Below are 21,925 nucleotides of genomic sequence, written 5' to 3'. Positions count from 1 at the left end.
TTATAAGGCTACATTTTTCGGATTTCAAGGAAAATATCGGATTTTTCTGAAACAAACGCGACATTTACATGTGAAAGACTTCTACTAATTTTATTAATAAAAGCTTATGAACTCACTAACCTTTGTGTTGACACTTTTCAAACAACTTGTGTTCTCAGGAAAACACTAATCCGGTTATCAAGTGCTTTTGAGGATGGGACGTTAAGGCGTCAAACTTTTCATATTTTGTCAACATATTGTAATTAATTTTGAAACATGTAATTCATACCAGAGATGTAACTTTTTCAATTATATATATGTTGGTTGTGTTTGCTTAAATTACTATTGAAATTGTGGTTATGATACTATACATGAAGTCCTCCACCCCCGGACGTTTCCGCCATCCTTGGTTTGGGGGTGTGACAGATTGGTATCAGAGCACGGTTTATAGTGAATTAAGTATGTCAAACCACATAAGATATACAAACTATAAACACATTTGGGACTAAAAGTCTCTGATTCTTAAAATGCTTTAACGAGTTGTACTTTTAGAAAACAAAAAATTTCTTGTTTTAAAGTATACTTACATGCATTCCATACTAGCATGGTGTCATAACTTAGGAGAACATAAATTGAAAGAGGAGGAGTCGAACATTATTAATACGCCTTAGCATGTGTAATCAGTTCTGGGAAGGATATAGCCTGATCAACTATATCCGTCCAAGAAGTAACTTACGCACACTAAGGAATAGTCGTAATGAGCGACAAATCTGAAAACCTAATTACACTCCATAAAGAACACGCTAAGAACCAAATATAAACATAAAAAAAATACTATAGGAGTATTTGTACATTTCTATAGCGCCAAATTATTATTTTCCGATATGTGCTTCTTAACCCCGTTTCTCGTGCAGACGACATGGCAGGATTTCACATACCCGGGGACCCCTACTTTCCCAATCAGGGAAACGCGGGATGGATCGAAGACGAGCCCGAGGAGAATCCCGAAGAGGATCCCGAGGAGGATCCCGAGGAGGAGCCCGAGGAGGAAGACGAACAAGAAGAAGAAGAGGAAGACGACCAAGAAGAAGAGGAAGATGAAGAGGAAGAAGAGGAAGGTGATGAGATAGTCATGTTTGGGAACGAAGCGGAGGAACCACCAGAAGTATTCAACCCTCCCTACATCGCGAGGGTACCCGCGCACCGTTTTGGATACAACGGACCTGAACCCCCTTGGGTAACAACGATCGAAAGATGGAGCCGACAACAACGCCAACGGTCACCATATGGCTACCAACGAGGTTACTATGATCTCACTCATGGTGGACCGGCTGACAGGGCTCTCCCCGTCACGATACAACGAATGGCAAGTATGGATGATCGTGGTAGGACAACGACCGATCAGGTCCGGGAGTTAAGTGCCATTGTACAGTCTACTACTGATCGCACCAGAGACCTGGAACGAGACTTCCACCACCGAGACCAACTCATTCAAGACCTTCTCGCGGCTCAAGCAGAAACAAGAGAGTATCGGGAAAGATACATGGCACTCGAAGAGAGAATGGTTGCAGCCGAACGCAAATTGGCGGAACTACAGGGCGCATCGACATCATCGCAGCCTCCGTCAAAGAAGGGTCGCAGTGATTAGAACTCGTTGCTATGCTCCCGTCTTGGTAGTAGAATTTTATGAGTACGCGTTGGTGCTACTCCTTGTATGTAGGTCGACCCTGCGACTATGTGATTACACTATTCAAAGGGCTTTTGTAATGCCAAAACTACCTTTTGTAATGATGTAATGTAGACCCTTATGAGGTCAAACTTTTCCCTATAAACGTTATGTACTAAAAGTTATCAATGAAATTTGGCAAGCGTTTTATTTATTGAATTCTTGGCACTATACATCATAACCTGATCACACAAACAGTTTACTAATAATAAAGTTATGATAAAATACAAGAGGGATGAAACCAGTAACACTTGACTCATTATCACTATTGAAGTCTTACCGACTAGTCATTTTTTTTTATGACAGAACCATGCCACCAAGGAAAAGACCAAGGCCTTCCAACAACACAGTGCCGCCTCCACCACCACCTCCGCAGTTTGATCCTACAATGTTCCAGGCTGCAGTAACGGCAGCCGTGGCGGCAGCAATGTCGCAAATGGGAACCAATGGTTCTGGCGGTTCTGGATCCGGAGCTACCAATTCCATTCATGGGGACAGCACGGGGCGTACGAGGGAGTGCTCTTACAAAGACTTCACGAATGGCAAACCCGATCCTTTCAATGGAAGCGGGGGCGTTATCACACTGGTGCAATGGTTCGAAAGGACCGAGGCAGTTTTTGAAATCTGCGCTTGTCCCGAAGCGAGCAAGGTCAAGTATGCGGCATTCACTTTCACTGGAAAAGCACTTACTTGGTGGAATGGCCGAGTTAAGTCACTTACTCCTACAGTAGCTAACGCAATCAGCTGGGAGGATTTTAAAGCCCTAATGTTAAAGGAATACTGCCCGAGGGGCGAAATACAAAAACTTGAAGAAGAACTTTGGAACCTCAGGATGACATGCACTGATCTTGAAACTTATACTGCCCGTTTCAACGACCTAGCACTCCTCTGTCCAACAATGGTCACTCCATAAGAGAAGAAGGTGGAACAATATCTCTGGGGGCTGTCATCCCAGATTCAAGATAGTGTATTGGCCTCGAAACCCACTACCTTTGAGAGTGCCAAGGAATTGGCACAACAACTCATAGATCACAGGGCTAGCCGTGGTACCGTGATAACCACCACCGACCGAACAAAAGGAGGGAACAACAAGAGGAAGTTCTAGGGCAATAAAAAGAAACAACCAATTCAGGACCCCGCCAAAAAGCAACAGATTGTTGCTGTTCGCGCCGCCACTACTGCTGTCGCTCCAGCGCCACCGAAACAGTATACAGGAACTCTTCCTAAGTGCAACAAGTGTAACTACCACCATAACGGTGCTTGTTGAGAGTTACACTGCAATAACTGTAACAAAAAGGGGCACACTGCACGATTCTGTAGAGCGACTACCCAACCCGCCACACAAGTCGCTACGACCGCCAACACTGAAGCAAGCCAAGCCTGCTATGGATGTGGTGAAACGGGACACTTCAGGAGGAACTGCCCCAAGGCACGAGCCCCTAATGCTGGGGGTGTAGGGAGAGTCCTAACTTTAGGGCAGGGAGAAGCAGTCGAGGATCCCTCTGTGGTTACTGGTACGTTCCTCCTCAATAACTCTTATGCATGCGTACTTTTCGATAGTGGGGCAGAAAGAAGTTTCATAAGTCATCAATTCAAACATATACTTAAGCAAAATTCTCAACCACTAGAAGATTCTTACATCGTAGAAATGGCAAATGGAAAGGTTGAGCGCGCTAATGATATTTACATAGGGTGTACTCTCACTCTAGACAACCATTTGTTCAAAATTGACCTTATGTCGGTCACCATAAAAAGCTTCGATATAATCATTGGTATGGATTGGTTATGCCTTCATCGTGCCGACATTCTATGTTACGAAAGGGTCGTCCGCCTCAATCTGCCGAATGGCAACGTTCTCACCGTTTATGGCAATAAACCTAGTGCGAACCTACAAATCATCTCTTGTGTTAAAACCCAAAAGTACCTCCGAAAGCAATACCATGCTTTCTTAGCCCACATCGTAGACAAGAAACAGGAGGTGAAGTACATCAAAGAAATTCCAGAAGTATGCAACTTCCCTGATGTTTTCCCAGACGATCTGCCTGGTGTACCACTCGCACGACAAGTCGAATTTCGGATCGACTTAATCCCAGGAGCTACCCCCGTCGCCAGGGCTCCATATCGCTTAGCACCGGAAAAAATGCAAGAACTATCCAGCCAGTTGAATGAACTATTGAGCAAAGGATTCATCAGGCCAAGCTTCTCGCCTTGGGGAGCACCAGTCTTATTTGTAAAGAAGAAGGATGGGTCTTTTCGCATGTGCATAGACTATCGAGAACTAAACAAACTCACTATCAAGAACCGTTATCCCCAACCCCGAATCAATGACCTCTTCGACCAGCTCCAAGGAGCCAGCTACTTTTCAAAAATCGACCTAAGGTCGGGCTATCATCAACTGCGAGTTCAGGAAGAGGATATCCCCAAGACGGCATTCAGAACTCGCTATGGGCACTATGAGTTTGTAGTGATGCCATTCGGGTTAACTAACGCGTCTGCGGTGTTCATGGATTTGATGAATCGAGTGTGTCGACCCTTCTTGGATAAATTCGTCATCGTATTCATCGACGATATCTTGGTCTATTCGAGGAGCGAAGAAGAGCACAGACAACACCTACAACTAGTTCTGGAGATTTTAAGAACCGAGAAGCTTTACGCCAAATTCTCAAAGTGTGAATTTTGGCTCCGAGAAGTAGGATTCCTTGGCCACGTAGTAAGCAAGGAAGGAATACATGTGGACCCCTCGAAGATTAAAGCAATCGAAGATTGGTCAACACCTACAACGCCAACAGAAATCCGACAGTTTTTGGGACTCGTAGGCTACTATCGAAGATTCATACAAAACTTCTCCAAGATCGCTAAGCCTCTCACCACCTTGACTCAAAAAGGTGTGGTGTTCGAGTGGGGAGATAAACAAGAAGCTTCCTTCCAGACACTAAAGCAAGCCCTATGCAGTGCACCAGTCTTGTCTCTTCCAGAAGGAACCGATGATTTTGTGGTATATTGCGATGCTTCGAATCAAGGCCTCGGTTGTGTGCTCATGCAAAGGGGAAAAGTCATCGCTTATACATCAAGGCAATTGAAGACTCATGAAGTTAATTATACAACCCACGACCTTGAACTGGGAGCGGTGGTGTTTGCCCTGAAGATCTGGAGGCACTACCTCTACGGCACCAAGTGCACCATCTTCACTGATCACAAAAGTCTTCAGCACATTCTCAATCAGAAAGAACTTAACATGCGCCAAAGAAGATGGGTGGAATTACTGAATGACTACGAATGTGAAATTCGCTACCACCCAGGCAAGGCTAATGTAGTAGCTGATGCCTTAAGCAGGAAGGAATACTCAGGTCGCCGAGTAAAATCCCTAGCCATGACCATCCACTCCCAACTGGCCACCTAGATCAAGGACGCCCAATTAGAAGCCTTGAAACCAGAAAACGTGGCAAGCGAAGCACTAAGGGGGATGGACAAGAACTTGGAAGTCAAAGGGGATGGAACTCGTTATCTCATGAATCGAATCTAGACACCGAAGTTCGGTGGGTACCGAGACGTTGTAATGAACGAGGCCCACAAGACTCGATAATCCATTCACCCGGGGTCAGATAAGATGTATCTAGACCTCAAAAGGTTATACTGGTGGCCAAACATGAAGGCTGAAATTGCTACTTATGTGAGCAAGTGCCTCACTTGCGCCAAGGTCAAGGTGGAATATCAGAAGCCATCAGGACTACTTCAACAACCGGATATACCCGAGTGGAAGTGGGAGCGAATAACCATGGACTTCGTAACCAAACTGCCTAAGACATCAGGTGGGATGGATACCATATGGGTGGTTGTGGACAGATTGACCAAGTCCGCGTACTTCCTGCCAATAAAGGAAACAGACAAGATGGAGAAGTTAACCAGGACGTACATTAAAGAGATCGTGCGACTACATGGTGTACCAACATCCATTATCTCTGATCGATATAGTAGATTCACCTCGCGTTTTTGGCAGTCCCTACAGAAGTCTCTGGGAACCAGGCTAGACATGAGTACGGCCTACCATCCACAAACGGACGGACAAAGCGAGAGAACCATCCAGACGTTGGAAGACATGCTGAGAGCCTGTGTGATAGATTTTGGTAAGGCATGGGATACCCATCTACCGCTTATCGAATTCTCTTATAATAACAGTTATCACACTAGCATTGGGGTCGCTCCATTCGAAGCTCTCTACGGTCGCAAGTGTAGATCACCACTGTGTTGGGCCGAAGTTGGAGATACTCAGCTAGCCAGAGGGCAAGTCCCTGATAGCACCCTTACTGGGCCTGAAATCATAAAGGAAACCACAGAAAAGATCATTCAAATTCGGGAAAGACTAAAAGCGTCTCGTGATCGACAAAAAAAGTTACGCGGATAAGCGACGCAAACCTTTAGAATTCCAGGTCGGAGACCGGGTACTACTAAAAGTTTCCCCCTGGAAGGGGATGATACGTTTCGGTAAACGGGGGAAACTAAACCCAAGGTACATCGGTCCGTTCGAAATCCTTGCTAGGATTGGTCCTGTGGCGTACAAACTCCGACTACCACAAGAACTTAGTAATGTACACCCTACCTTCCACGTGTCCAACTTAAAGAAGTGTCTGTCTGACGAGACACTCGTAATACCACTCGAAGAAATCGAAGTTAATGAAAATCTCCACTTTGTGGAGGAACCCGTCGAGATCATGGATCGAGAGATCAAGAGAACAAAAGAAAGTCGCATTCCCATAGTGAAGGTTCGTTGGAACGTGAAACGAGGGCCTAAGTTTACCTGGGAACGTGAAGATCAAATGAAGCAAAAGTATCCACATCTTTTCCCAAACCCTTGAAGTCCCAACCGAATTTAAATTTCGAGACGAAATTCCCTCTAACGGGGGGATGATGTGACAATCGTCAATCTTGAGTCAAGTCAAGTCATCAAGTCAAGCCGGTCAACTCTATTAAACCTTGTGTATTAGGTTTTGTGTTATGTTCATACTGTATAACTTGCTATATTAATGGGAAAACATCACTTGAGAAAAGTCTTGTGTTAAAAATTTCCTAAGCCCTAGTGCTAATCAATGAACTAAACTGATGAAAACCATGTTGCATACTCATTAGGAGTGTGTGGGATCCTTAATCATGACTTAACGGGGCTCAAGAGACTTGCATTACGGAGCCAAACACTCACAAATGCCACACTTGAAATCTCTCTCAAATATCTCTCTGTATGTGAAATCTCTATCAAATATCTCTTTGTATGAAAAATCTCTCCAAGAATATCAAATCTCTCCCAAATCTCTCCAAGTATGTGAAATCTCTCTCAAATATCTCTTTGTATGAAAAATCTCTCCAAGTATGTGAAATCTCTCTCAAATATCTCTTTGTATGAAAAATCTCTCCAAGAATGTCAAATCTCTCTCAAATCTCTCCAAGTATGTAAAATCTCTCTCAAGTATCTCTCTGTATGAAAAATCTCTCCAAGAATGTCAAATCTCTCCCAAATCTCTCCAAGTATGTGAAATCTCTCCCAAATCTCCCTCAAATAGTTCCCGTAACTTTTTAGAATCATTCGGGTCATTCCGGACCTTAACCGGGTCAAAAAAGGCTTAAAACGGGGCGAAAACGAGAAAAATAGGCTTTAGGAACCGAAACCGGAATGAGAGGCCTCTTAGGGACCAGAACCGAGCCTCTGGTGGATGAGGCATGCGAGACCGAGCCTCGGTCTCTGCTCTGTGTCACTCGGTCTCTGCTCTGTGTCGCTCGGTCTCTGCTCTGCTTCGCACGGTCTCTGCCTCTGCTCTGCTTCGCTCGGTCTCTGCTCTGCTTCGCTCGGTCTCTGTCCTCTCGCGCTCTGCTCCTCTCGGTCTCTACCTTCTCTCCTCTCTGTCTCTTCGCGCCCCTCTGTTCTCTCCTCCCCCCTCTCGGTTCCTTCCCTCTCCCTTCTCCCCTCTCGGTTTCTGCCTCCCTCTCTCTCGGTTCAGCACCAGAAGGCTGAACCTCGGCCAGACTTCAGGAAAATGTCATTTTTAGCCCATTTTTGATATTTTTAACATTTTAAGCCCGTTTTTCGTGATTTTAAAGCGGGATTTTCTCCAGAAATTATATTTAACATAATAAACTCTAAATATTCATAATTTAAACATATTTTTATGAAAATCATTATCTAAATAATAAAGATCTAATGGGGGATTTATTTAAGGTGGAGTGTTGACTTTGCCTTAACTTATGACACAAGCAACCACCCCACACCCACTCTATGACCAGCCATACCTCCCCACCTTACCTATGTCACTTCAATGTTCCCTTACACTCAAATTTCACTCACTCCCACGTTTTTGAGCTAGAACAAACAACCACACTCCTCATTTTCTCTCATTTCTCTCATTCCACTAAGTAACAAGCACCACTTTTCTCCCAAACCCTTCTACACAAATTTTCGAGATTCAAGGCTGATTTCAAGTGTTCTTCCACACTTAGTAAGTAAAAATTCATCCTCCCTATTATTATTTCACTTCATTCTACTCAAATCTTTGATTGCTTACACAAACTCCCTAACTATAATGTTAGATTCTCGAAAACCTTCAAGGCATCTCCAAGTGTTCTTGAATTAAACACTTCCATTCTTCAACAATCATCTACTGAAATCACTTAAGGTGAGTTCATACCCCTACATTTTCATGTTTTCTCAAGTTTTCAGGGGGGAAATACAAGTTAAAACACTAAGAACATAACTAAAATTTTCTAACAGCCTTCATCAGAAAAGTTCAACTCCATTCACGGACTGTTTTGGGCATCTTAAACATTTTTTTTTTCAAAACTGTACAAGGTGCAAATAGTTCAAGTTTTTAGCTTTAAAATGGCTACTTGCACATCTCCATACGATTTTTCTACAATTTATGGTGATTTTTACAAAACTGCCTATCTTTTCAAACAACAATCCGGACCAGTCTGTGATTTTGGACTTTTTCACCCAAGTTGGAGGTCATTAAAAATCGTGATAAAAATTATGAGTAAACTAGACACATTTTGTGAACTCTCAGAATTTACGGATCTAGTTTTCGACTTTGTATGATTTTTCTATGATTTTTCCAAAAACAGGGCAGAATGGCTAAAGTTAGCCAACAGCATGTAAATATCATAACACTTTGTATTATGTTGAGCAAAGTGTATAATCATAAGTTCTAATATTTGAATGTGTTTCCTTGTTAGTTAATCATTATGAACTGAAACTAAGTCATTCATATTAAATATTATTCATTCATTTTAGAACACGTATTATTTAACTATAAAAAGTATAGTTTGATAAATTCATAACACTAATACATTTCCATAAAAGAATTCATACATATTACATACATTTTAGATAAACTGTAATAGGTATAGTTTATGATACATCACTCAACGCACTCGTACAAAAAGGGTACATTCATACAAGAAAGATTTATATTCACACACAGTTCACGTAAACTTGTTAACCTATATTGTGAGACTCTCTCTCTCCCCGTACGTCCGAGTGCGGGATATAATTCCTGGTAGTTATAATCAGAATCTCCTTGAGGGAGAACGTGATACTTGTATATAGATCTATATTGGGTTTGACACCCCACACCTTGCTGCTAGCTACAGTGGGACCTGCAGGTCTACGGGTGACAAATGTCATTTCATTTTCGCGACGCCTGAGAAACGTTGTGGCAGGTTCACATAGTCATAGTATGATTATAGCGACTCACTTAGGGAGATAACAATTCATAAAGTTTACGGGGTTTCATAAAACCAAAGTAGGTTTTAGGTTGATAAAAGAAATTTACTTTCCATATCGTTTTAAACTCACGACATTTCTACTAAGTAACGATGATTTCTCATACATTTTAGTCGTTGGTTATAAGGCTACATTTTTCGGATTTCAAGGAAAATATCGGATTTTTCTGAAACAAACGCGACATTTATTGAATGTCACCTAAGGAGTTGAACTACATCCAAGGCTTCCCGACTGCATATCTTTTCACCTGAGGAGTTGAACTACATCCTATTGAATGTCACCCAAACACTTCAAACACATTCCCAACCACAGGGCACTTCTTCCGCCCATGCCAGAACTGAGCCGATGCCAAACTTGACCACGGGTCAAGGAGACCAAGGAAGCTCAGGAAATCCTACTATGCTTTCATTAGAAACAGGTGGTTTAGGCACGGTGAGCACAAATCGGCAAGGATTCGTGAACCCAAGGGACACCTTGGTGCGTTTACAAGGAATTGACGGTGAAAACTCTAGTGATTCTTGGAGAAAGTATCAACCCTCAAACGAGGCCGAAGCAAAGAAGTATGCCGCTTTTCGTAAGGAATTCCAAGCTCGCAAGGATCAGCAAATCAAACAACAACAGCTAAAAAAACAAGAGATACAAGCTGTGGCTAAGTATTGGGCAGATGCCATTAATAATGCCAATACCGTAGCCACCATCCTTAATGTTCAAGATTAGATGACACAAACGGTTGAAACCTTCTACAAAACTCAGGAAGCCACTGCTGACCAACATGTCTCCAAAGCTCCCCCCACTCCCACTGCTAATGGTTCACAAGATGAAGGACCAAAAATCGAAGTGAGTTCTGATCCCATCTTTGGTTTTGATGATGCTGAACTTCAAGAGGTAAACAAACCCTCTCCTTTTGATGACGACCTAATGATGTTTGATGAAGACGAAGAATCTAGTGGTTCTCATCACTCAACTTCTAAGCCCAAAGAGAAGAAGAAGAAGAAGAATGCGGTAACCAGGAAGGAATTCTTAAGTCTTCAGGCCAAGGTCGATCAAATCCTGGCTGTGGTCAAGCCAACTCAACCGCAACCAAAAGATGTACCTGGACCGCAGTCCCTGATGGAAAGGAGTGAACGCATGGAAATGCATGAGAGAATGGTTGCGGAGCGTATCTCTCTAAAGGTCGAAATGGGGATCCAGTCTCTTGACAATAATCATCAAGCTGACCACAAAGAATTTATGGCTGCTGCGAAACGCCTCATCTCTAAGGTTACCGCAATCAAGACAGATCTCCAAGCAGCCATTGCGGATCAAGCCTCCCATTCTGAAAAGTTGATTGTTGAGACTCACACTGCTTATGAGTTCGCAATCTCTGTTCTTCAAACTACACTCAACCGATTGTAGCGATCTTTGTCTTCCAACTTCCATGGTCCTGCAATCCTTCACCTCACCAAGGAGTTCCACTGGCTACTATTCAACCCCTCCATCCCAAATAATCAACAACTGGCTAAAGCCCTCAAAGCTCAATTCCAAGAGGTGTTTGCCAAGGTTGATGACCTTCGTCAATGGTTTGAGGAGGCTTCAGGTCTGAACTCCTCAAGAGGGGGAAGTGAAGAAGAAGTACATCATTCCAACCACTCCATCTCACAACATCAAACTCCCCTTATCACTACTGAAAAAATTCCCACACCACAACCTTCACCGCAACCATCTCATCACACTCCACCTCACAACTCTCCACTGCAAGTAAAAAACACTCCAGAAAAACCAGAGACTCCCCCTCACTTTAAAAACCTTGCGGAGTATATGTCTTCTCCGAGTTCAAATGACTCACCTGCCACTGCCCAAAGGAAAAGAGATTGGAAGGCAGCCAAAATCGCTAAAGAAGTATGGAGATTATGCGGATTTGACACTATCATGGATGAGTCCTTGATAAATTCTTCGGTCAATCCCCACCGAAGACTGCTTGATAATGACTACATTCCACACCTCACCAATGTGGAACCCCCTTCAGATGGATACTGGGATGTTCCAATCTCTTCCAATGCCAGCTACTTCACTGTATTTGAGCAGTTCGACCACATCCTTCCAGACGCCAAAAGACTTCCAATGGAATTTGAGAGACTTAGTCAATTCTATGCTAAGCATGCCTCTCCCGTTGAAAACATATGGTCTAATGATAGACCATCCGCAGTCAAGAATTATAAAATCCAGAAGTTTATGAAGGCTGACTTCATCCAGTACACTATGACCAGAAGGGACCACGATTACATCCGCACCCAGGCTGATTTTCCCTGTATGAACCCTGAAGAAGTCTTTCTCATCGCTAAGGTGTTTCAACAAAAGTCTGAGAACCCGAAGATGAAGATTGCACTAGAAAGGGCTAATACCTTTCTGAAGGAAACAGTTTGTGATTTTGCCAAGATCGACGCAGATATTCACCCCACCATTGCCAAGATAGTTGATCTGCCACCACTTGACCCTGCACCGATGCCTATCGAAGGCTATGAAGAAAGATCCTTAGGTGCAACCAACTATCCAGAACTTGGAGTCATTTTCAAGAGGAAGACTGATAATGTCAAATACTTCATTCCTATGACTGCCATACATCATCTCCCAAGGAAGCAACTTGACATCTACCGAAACGTAGTTGAAGAATCCAAGCACACCACTGCAGAGGTCAAGTTCGAGATCCTTAGAAGAATCAACTAGTTGGAGAACATTAGGAAGTTTTGGTGGATCCTGATCAAGTTCCTTAAACTTGATAGTTGATCAAAAGTTAAAGAGGTCACTTAGGGGGAAATTGTTAAATCAAAAAAGTGACGCTCTTGAACTTCAGCTACCGCAGCCTCCAAGCCACCGCAGTCAAGCCACTTCATCAGCAATCAACAACCACAGTCTTTATCTAGATTACGTTACTTTGTCTTTTCTGAAATACACTCTATTTTCCAGTATGCCTTGCATGGCTACTCTTAGAGTTGTAATCTAGTGATCTTTAAGAGTCTCTATAAATAGAGCTCATTCTCATGTAATAAAAAAGAGAGTAAGAAGTGTATCGCATCTAATTCTAATACACGTCTCTGAAGTTATCTTTCTATCTTACTTATTCACTTTTCTTACTCTCATAATCAATCACAATCTCTCTTCGGAGCAAGTCCTTTGTGACTTAATCACTAAGTTTCATCTCACTTTTTAACTTGGCTTGAATGCATTCCTCGTTATGAATCAGCTTAAGTGTATACTTGATATAACAATTGTTGTCATTTACATTTCTTTACTTTTCCACAACTAACTCTCTAACATCTAACTCTAAATATTATTTTTGAGCTTTTAGATCCTTCGAGATTAACTATTCTGCAATATACTTGTTCTAACGTTTGTTCAAGTGTGTCTCAAAGTTTTTCTCTCAACAGAGTGACATCAAAAAGTTTGTGAGCCACTCCAGTTGTAGGATGCTGGAGGATATGATAGCAAGGGCTCGTGAGAGAGATTGATTTAGAGATGGAGAGGAAGAGGAAGCTAGAGGCGGTGTCTAGCGTGGAGGGCTCGGGCAAAAATCCCAAGGTAGATTCCCGAGGGAAGAGCCAGTAAGGCTGAGTGTGGTAGGATGCACGAGTAGACGTGCAGGGTGGGTAGTTCAGGCTGCTTCAAGTGAGGTTGGACTTGGCATGTTAGAAGGGATTGTATTGCTACCATCACCACCACAGTATCTGATCTGACTTGCTTTCAGTACAATCAGAGGGGCCACAAGAGGTCCTAATGTCTGAGTTTAGCAGCAGCAGGATAGATGGCGACACCCGCTCCTGGTATGTTGAGGATTTAAGACGGTAGGCAGGGCCATATAGAGGCGCCAGTGACGAAGAGCAGAGCCTTCCAGTTGACAGCAGAGGAAGCACGTGTAGCTCTTGATGTTGTTACAGGTATGTATCTTCTCCTTATCTATCTATTTATATTTATTGTTGTGATGTTTACGTGTTTTATTATAAGATCGTTCCTAGTGAACGATATATCTGCTCTGGTATTGTTCGATTCGGGGGCTACCCGATCTTTTTTGTCGCTCGTGCTTAGCAAGCAATTTGTTGGAGCTTTGGCGAAGCTAGACTGTCCACTGGATGTAGAGATAGCAGATGATAGGACCGTTAGGGTTGCGAGGGTTCATCGGGGATGCACACTACGGTTGTTCGATGAGCAGTTTTCAGTAGATTTGGTTCCTATTCCCTAACGAGGGGATAAGGTCATCGTGGGTATGGATTGGCTGAGCCCCAATGGGGAAATGATCGAATGCTAGCAGTATCTAGTAAGAGTTCAAACTCCTAGTAGGGGAGAATTAGTGATTGAGGGAGAGAGGCCACAATGTAGACTGACTTTGTGTTTGGCAGCAAGGGCGAGGTGCTACCTTTAGCAAGGTTGTGCAGGTTATGTCGCCTATGTTATGGATACCCGAGATATGGGTAAGGCGACAACGCATGATGTACAGGTAGTACGAGAGTGCCCAGATGTATTCCATAGGATCTACCTGGGGTATCTCCGGAGAGGTAGGTAGAGTTCATGATTAACCTAGTTCCTGGTGTGGCTCCGATATCCAAGGCACCGTATCGGTTGGCTCCTCCCGAGATGTAGGAGTTGTCTACAAACTTGCAAGAGCTATTAGACAAGGGATTTATCAGGACGTGTAGTTCACCATGGGGAGCCCCGATCTTGTTTGTGAAGAAGAAGGACGGGTCATATCGGATGTGTATAGATTACCGGAAGCTGAACAAGGTAACAGTGAAGAACTGTTATCCTCTCCCAAGGATTGATGATTTCTTTGACCTGTTTCAAGGAGCATCTTGGTTCTCCAAGATTGATCTGCGATCAAGTTATCACCAGATGCGAGTCAGGGATAATGATGTACAAAAGACAGCCTTTCAGACTCTCTATAGTCACTATAAGTTTGTGGTGATGTCGTTTGGGATCACCAATGCTCTGTTAGAAAATTGGGGTATGGAAAGACTTGGAAATCCTGAGAATCGTGTTAAACACTTTCAGATTAAAGTATTTGGGTGGTACTCCCAACCTTTAATCGGATAAGACTCAGAAGACTTTCTAGAATGGAGAATATGAAGTTATGATTTCGTGATTGTTCTTGTACCAGGAAAAATGATGACCAAAGAATGATTAAGTATATCATTTGTCTGAAAACTGTTAAGGCAGTTTTCTTTGTCCAAAAACCACTCCAACTGTCAAAACAGTTTATAACAGTCACAAACTATCACTAAAACTGGATCATTAAAAAGGGTTAAAACGAAGTCAAAAACTGGGTTGGGTAGCGGCTGCCGCCCCTTGGACCCCGCTCCCAGGGGCGCTGCCCCCGGACCCCCGTTTGTTTAGGGGCTTCGCCCCTAAATGACAATTTACTTTGAATCTTGAACAAACTCAAACAAGTGTGCACTCCGCACCTTCCTTACTTGTTTAATATTCATCAAGATTGATTTTTGGTCAACAAGTCAATCCATTACACTTAAATACACATTGATGATACAAAATCACTAACATGCTCCAGCCGCGTTCATGGATCTCATGAACCGCGTGTGTAGACCGAGGCTGGACTGGTCTGTGATAGTTTTCATAGATGATATGTTAGTTTATTCCAAGACTGAAAGGCAGCACGAGGAGCACCTAAGGGACGTGCTGGAGACTTTGGGGAGGGAGAGACTTTTCGCAATGTTCTCTAAGTGTGAGTTTTGGTTGAACGAGGTGTAGTTTCTGGGGCACCTTGTCAACTATAAGGGTATTTTGGTCGACCCGGCCAAGATAGAGGTCGTTATGCAGTGGGAGGTTCTGTGGTCTCCATTTGAGATTTGGAGTTTTCTTGGTCTGGCGGGTTATTATCAGAGATTTATCCAGGATATCTCCAATATCGTTGTTCCTTTAACCTGACTGACCAAGAAGTCGGTAACATTCCGATGGGGGTCTAAGCAGCAGGCAGCCTTCGAGACACTCAGACAGCAGTTGTGTGAGGCACCGATTCTGACTTTGCCGGAGGGCATATATGATTTTGTGTTTTACTATGACGCTTTGATCACAGGTATGGGTGTAGTGTTGATGTAGAGGGGTCATGTTATAGCATACGCTTCAAGGAAGTTGAAGCCACTCGAAGTGAACTATCCGACACATGATTTAGAGTTGGGGGTTGTGGTTTTCACCCTTAAGATTTGGCGGCATTACCTCTATGGAGTTTGTTGTACCATTTACACGGTCCACAAGAGCTTGAGGTACCTCATGGATTAGTCAAATCTGAACATGAGGCAACGTCAGTGGTTAGATATGGTGAAGGATTATGACTGTGAGATCCTTTACCACCCGGGCAAGGCTAATATGGTGGTTGATGCGCTGAGATGCAAGGCGGTGGCGGCTCTGATACGAGATAGTTGCCTGAGGATGACGATGATTACTCTGTTGCTAGAGCAGATTCGGTAGGCATAGGTCGAGGGCCTGAAGGAGGAGTACCAGAAGCGTGAGTGGATCATAGGCCAAGTGGCCTCATTTGACTATAACAACCATGGGTTATTGACCCTGCATAGGAAGGTTTGGGTTCCATAATAGGGCGGAGTGTGCCAGGTTCTGATGGATGAGGCTTACAAGTCTAGATTCTCTATCCATCCTGGGCGACAAAGATGTATCGAGATCTTCGCTTTGATTATTGGTGGCCTTGCATGAAGCGGGATATAGCTTGGTATGTGGAGCGGTGCTTGACCTGCAGGAAGGTCAAGGCTAAACACCAGAGGCCACATGGCAAGATGTAGCCGTTGGATATTCCCGTGTAGAAGTGGGAAGATATCACTATGGATTTTATCACAAAGCTTCACAGAACCGCACGTGGAGTAGATTCGATATGGGTAATCATGGATCAGTTGACCAAGAACGCTCATTTCATTCCGATTCAGGAGAGCATATCTACTAAGAAGCTAGCCGAGATTTTTGTACAAGAGGTGGTGGCACGTCATGGAGTACTTGTACCAGTTGTGTGAGATCGAGACGTCCGTTTTACTTCCAGATTCTGGAAGCGGTTTCATGAGGAGATGGGTACTCGTTTTCACTTCGGTACTGCTTTACACCTCAAACGAATGGGCAGAGCGAAAGGACGATTCATACTCTCGACGACATGCTACGCGCATGTGTATTGGATTTTGGTGGCAGTTGGGATACGTATCTTCTGTTAACGGAATTTTCGTATAACAATAGTTACCACGCCAGCATAGATCGGCCTCTATTTGAGATGTTCTATGGGAGGAAGTGGTAGACCCCAATCTGTTAGGGCGTGGTCACACATAGGGTCATGGAGAGTACTGAGGTGGTACTCAAGAACACTGAGAGGATCCAACAGGTCCAAAGCAGGCTCCAGACTGCTCATAGTCGGTAGAAAAACTATGCCTATAAGCGTCGTTCAGGCTTAAAGTTTCAGGTAGGCGACATGGTCCTCCTAAAGGTGTCACCTTGGAAGGGTGTTATCTGGTTCAGGAAGCGAGGCAAGCTGGTGTGACATCCCCAATTTCTTGGCCAGAAAAGACCGATTTAGTTTATACTTTTAAAATAAAATCAGAGTGAGTAATCTTTTAGAAGATGTTGCGAAATTTATCACCAAAACAAAACATTTCTTAAAGAAATATATATATATTTTCATTATATATCAAAACATCGGGATGTCATGTTCCGATACAGACCAAAAGCATAAATAGTATATTATAAGCCTTACAACAGTTATTTACAACTACTGGCCTATAATCCAAAAATCTCTCTTCACCGTCCAACTATGCTCTGGATCCACTACCTGTAATACATAAAGTTGAGTGGGCCAGGCTTGGGAGCTTGGTTAGCATATATGGTTTTCAACCCATAATAAATACATTTATTAATTTCATCAAACAATAATAACCCGATTACTATTCCCGTTATCCTCACTTTACATCTTAAAACAACTATCACAAGGGACCTAGCCTAAGGATTTTCATCAGGGAGACAACACTGCTTTGGGGGTTTCTTTGCAATTTATGTCAAATAAGAAAACCATGTGGGGGATGGAGTACAACAAATGAACACCCAAGCTCATTAACACCTACAGGTTGCGAGCCTACCAACATTCCACATGACTATTTAGAAAAGTCCGTGGTCGTCATCCATACTCCGCTAGATGACTGGATCACAATAACATCGAGGCCTCTCATCATTTTGTTTCATCACACATCAATTATCTACCCATGTTTTACCCAACATTTTTGTCGATAAAAATACATATACAGTTTAAAACCTATATAAAACATTCCTTCAACATTCATCTCAAATAAACAAACAATATAATTACACATAGCACGTACTTTATAGAAAATACTTCATATCTATGTGTAAGATGAATGTGACTATACACTCACTTGTATTATAATAAAAACAATGAGCACGACTTGATAAAAGTGAGTGTTACACACATACGCATACTAGTTGAAGACTCGGTGTCTAGCTTAATGATGAAAACTCTATACATGATTATGAATCCATTTGAAAATTAGAGTATAGGTTGAAAGCTAATTTTATATGAAAGAAGTTTAAAGGGTATTTATAGTTGTTAAGCAATCTCTAGCTGTTCTGAACAATCAGACGGACAAAACATGTTTTTCGATGGTATTGCGTGGGTGGTTGGTGTTCCTGTCGATACCGCATATACCACCCAACATGTATACCAAATCCATACTATGCTATCTAAGTATAATCTATTGAAGTATTATAATGCAACCAAAGCAGTACTATGTTATCTATGTGGTGCTACGTTGATATTTTGGCTAACATCTCGTTGATGTGGCCACTGACCGGACTTATTGCTACAACATGGCATCTTATGTTGCATGTTTTGTGTATAACACGGTGCCCCAGATGAAGAAGGTAAGGACAAATAAAAAATGAAATTTTCATTTATATCTTCATAAACTTTCATAATTATGTATATATCTTGTAAAAATTTTAAATTACATATATATATATATATATATATATATATATATATATATATCATTATAAAACCTATAAAATTACATATAAATCCAAATACTTAATTTAATCATATTTAATTTAATGAAATAATGAAAACACTATCTTTAAATTAAATTATAACTAAATTACCAAAATACTTATTTGCAATCTCTTTTATAATCAATCATCTTATTCACAATATGGTTATCTAGATATAATCGATTAGAAAAACTCATTTATTGCATATTAAAATTGTTAAACAATATAATTCATCTCCTTTAATCGATTTACGAAACCTACAAATATTCTTTTTCTAAACAGTTTTGTTCCTCCTTTGCTTCCAGTAATAACTACACAGGTAAATGACAGAACAAATAAAAATAATACCTTCAATGTGGTTTCTATATTTTTGTAATGTTTCATAAAATAAATAGGTCCAGAATAACAATGTAAGAAAAAAATAATATTGTAATATTACAAGTTAATTATATTTTTAATAAAAAATTAATTTAGATATCATGTTATTATATTTCTTAATATATTAAATATGATTAAATTAAGTATTTGGATATATATGTAATTTTATAGGTTTTGTAAGGATATATATGTAATTTAAAATTTTATAAGAGTATATACGTAATTATGAAATTTTATAAGAATATAGATGAAATTCTTCTGTAAAAAAACACATAAAGAAACGTGGCTAAAGTGATTAAGAGAAAACACATATGACTATCTCCCCCCCCCCCCCCTCTCTCTCTCAACGAAATTTAGAAGAGGTACACCTAAATGGGGGGAGACGATGTTGATTACATGACCTTTGTCGCCGCCAACACGATTGATGGCCATGAAGACGACTGAGACGATGTCGCCTAGGCTTGTTCTTTTGCTCTAATTGCAAGAAGATGTTTTAAAAAAACCATCAACATGGCTTGTTCTTTTGTTTCTATATATTGATGGTGTGGGTTAGCCACTGAAAAACCGACTCAAAGAGGCCGAAACGCAAAAGTTAAGGGCTTTTATTTTTCACCCCTTTGATAAATTTTATAACTATGTTTATTTTTTTTAAATGATAGTCAATATACAATAACTACAAATATGTATTTACTTCCAATATTAGAATAAGTTAACAAGTTTAGAAAGTGGTCAAAGTTTAATGGGATTGACCATGAGTGGTACATTTCTTGGCAATGTGATCCCGAATTTCTCTCCCATGTCCAAATCTTGCGGTCTTATTTTTTCTTCAAGCTTCCAGTCAAACTTGTGAATCAAAGACCCCAACACTATATGCAACATTCTATGAGCAATATTCAATCCTGGGCATATTCTCCTCCCAGCACCAAACGGAATAAACTCGAAGTCTTGGCCTCTATAATCAATCTCGACTTCCATAAACCTTTCTGGCATGAATGCTTCCGGGTCTGACCAGACTTGCGGGTCCCGTCCCATCGCCCAAAGGTTACATAAGATTTGTGCATTTTTAGGCACGATGAAACCTTGTACTTCAACATTATCTATTGCTTCGTGAGGGATAAGAAAAGCGCCTGCAGGATGTAGCCGAAGAGTTTCTTTTATGATAGCTTGTAGGTAAGGGAGTTGAGAGATATCTTGTTCCTGAATTCTTCTGTTCTCGTTTTGCGTTAATTTAAAAATCTTTGAACGAGCCAATTCCATTTTCTCAGGGTTACGAATAAGCTCAGCCATCGCCCATTCCAACGTGCTTGATATTGTATCAGTTCCTGCTATAAATAAATCCTACAATAATTCATCATGATTAGTTATAATAGGCAATCTTTTGAACAAAGATTAACATAGGATGTGTTTGGATTTACTCACCAAAAGCAAATGTTTAATTTCATTTCGACTAAATACGAATTCGTCTTTCATGTTGAGGTTGAGAAGCATGTCCAATACATCGTTGTTTGTTGAGGAATTTGACCTTGGCAACCGTTCGTCAATGATCGTATCGAAAATAGTCAATAATTTTTTGCCATAATGATAAACCCTTCGTCCTAGTCCTTGCGGATCAAATGGTCTAAGTATTGGAAAAAAGTCCACAAGATTCGGCTTCCCACAAACTTCCATCAAAGCCCATACCGCATCCTTGAATTCTTGTGAAGACACAGAATCATATTGTGCTAAATCCATCGAGAACATGTAGTTGGAGAAAACGTTGAGAGTTGTGGTAAATGCCACTGCACCTACGTTCACAACAGTTCCATTTGTACAACATCGATCAATATGATCAAGAAGTTCTCCTATCTTTAACCATAAAAAAATGTCAATTGGTCAAACGCAAATCCATTGTTCAACAAATATTAGATATATAAATTTGAAAGAAAGCAAATCTACGTGTACCTTCTTTTCACGTAAAAGTTTGCTAGCATCTAGAGATTGAACGGAGAAAAAATATTCTTTAGTTATTCTCCGTAGTCTTCTCCACTCATCTCCGGCGGGCAGCCATACTATGGACGACTTATTATGGTCCACCATTCTGGCGGTTTCAGGGACTGAGCGACCAGAGAATGATCGGTCATGTTTGTGAAAAAATTCTCTTGCCATGTCCGCTGATGAAACAACTATTGTTGTTTTGGTTCCAAGCTTAAGCGACATTAACGGGCCATAACGTTTGGAGAGTGTGGAAAGTGTCTGGTAGGGTTTGTCACCAAGTATTAAGAGGTTTCCGATAATTGGAAAAGGCTGAGGTCCAGGCGGAAGACGTCGGGAGTTGTGGAGGCTAGTGATGATGACGGCATAGATGAATATTGAAAGGCAAGATAGTGAGAGAAACAAGGATAGATAGTCCATCCCTTTGTGTGGGAGTTTTAGTGTGTGTTATTTCGTCACATTCAATCTATTCATGCACAAATAAGGCTGTAATAGCTATATATACACTACAAACTATCACTTTGTTATACTTGTGACATTTGATGTTGCATGTGCATATTATATGTAAATAATTTATTCTGACCTTTCACATACAATATAAAGTAATGAACGACAATAAATTTATTAACATCAAAGATGGTTGAATATTTTGTGTTACCGAAAAACAATATTGCATAATTAATTTCAGTTACGTCTACGTGTATTTCATTTCTAAAGCCATTTTGGCATGACTGTCGTTGTGTTGAAACAATATGTTTAGCATTAGAGGTTGACTTCCAATGTTTTTTGGAAATTGGTTACACATGATTTTTGTGGCCAACCAACTGAACATATTGCATTCTTTGCATCGTTTTATAAGGCTGGTATGCTTGGGGAGAAATTTTTTTATTTTTCATTTTATTTGGAAGGACAAAATTATATTAAACGATTAGCAAGATTTTACAAAAAAAAAAGAGCAAATTACAAAAAGAACAGAGCAATAACAAGGTTGTCCAACGAGTTAAGTTTACACTATTTACTATTATTAAAAATTATTAAAAAAGACCGTAAAACTATTTTATCAAAAATTAGGCTAC

At 41.3% G+C, this 21,925-nt stretch overlaps 1 protein-coding gene across 1 annotated transcript; it reads right to left on the bottom strand.

Moving 5' to 3' along the window:
• Window positions 1–19,442: 19,442 nt before the first annotated feature.
• On the bottom strand, window positions 19,443–21,656 carry LOC145004083 (cytochrome P450 76T24-like). The gene is made up of 3 exons (XM_078962984.1): window positions 20,820–21,656; window positions 20,298–20,723; window positions 19,443–20,216 (listed from the first exon to the last, which is right to left on the bottom strand). Exons 1-3 carry the CDS (start codon window positions 21,267–21,269, stop codon window positions 19,608–19,610), a joined length of 1,485 nt encoding a protein of 494 aa, XP_078819110.1. The 5' UTR covers window positions 21,270–21,656; the 3' UTR covers window positions 19,443–19,607.
• Between the last annotated feature and the right edge of the window lie 269 nt (window positions 21,657–21,925).

The sequence above is a fragment of the Lactuca saligna genome, chromosome 7 (genome assembly GCF_052625555.1).
Source record: "Lactuca saligna cultivar CGN05327 chromosome 7, ASM5262555v1, whole genome shotgun sequence".
Lineage (NCBI taxonomy): Eukaryota > Viridiplantae > Streptophyta > Magnoliopsida > Asterales > Asteraceae > Lactuca > Lactuca saligna.
This window is presented reverse-complemented; position numbering and strand designations above follow the sequence as displayed.

Coding starts and splice junctions, on each gene's coding strand:
- LOC145004083 (XM_078962984.1), bottom strand. CDS start 21,269: ATGGACTATCTATCCTTGTTTCTCTCACTATCTTGCCTTTCAATATTC. Junction 20,724..20,819: donor AACTTTTACGTGAAAAGAAG/GTACACGTAGAT, acceptor TTATGGTTAAAG/ATAGGAGAACTTCTTGATCA. Junction 20,217..20,297: donor AAATTAAACATTTGCTTTTG/GTGAGTAAATCC, acceptor GAATTATTGTAG/GATTTATTTATAGCAGGAAC.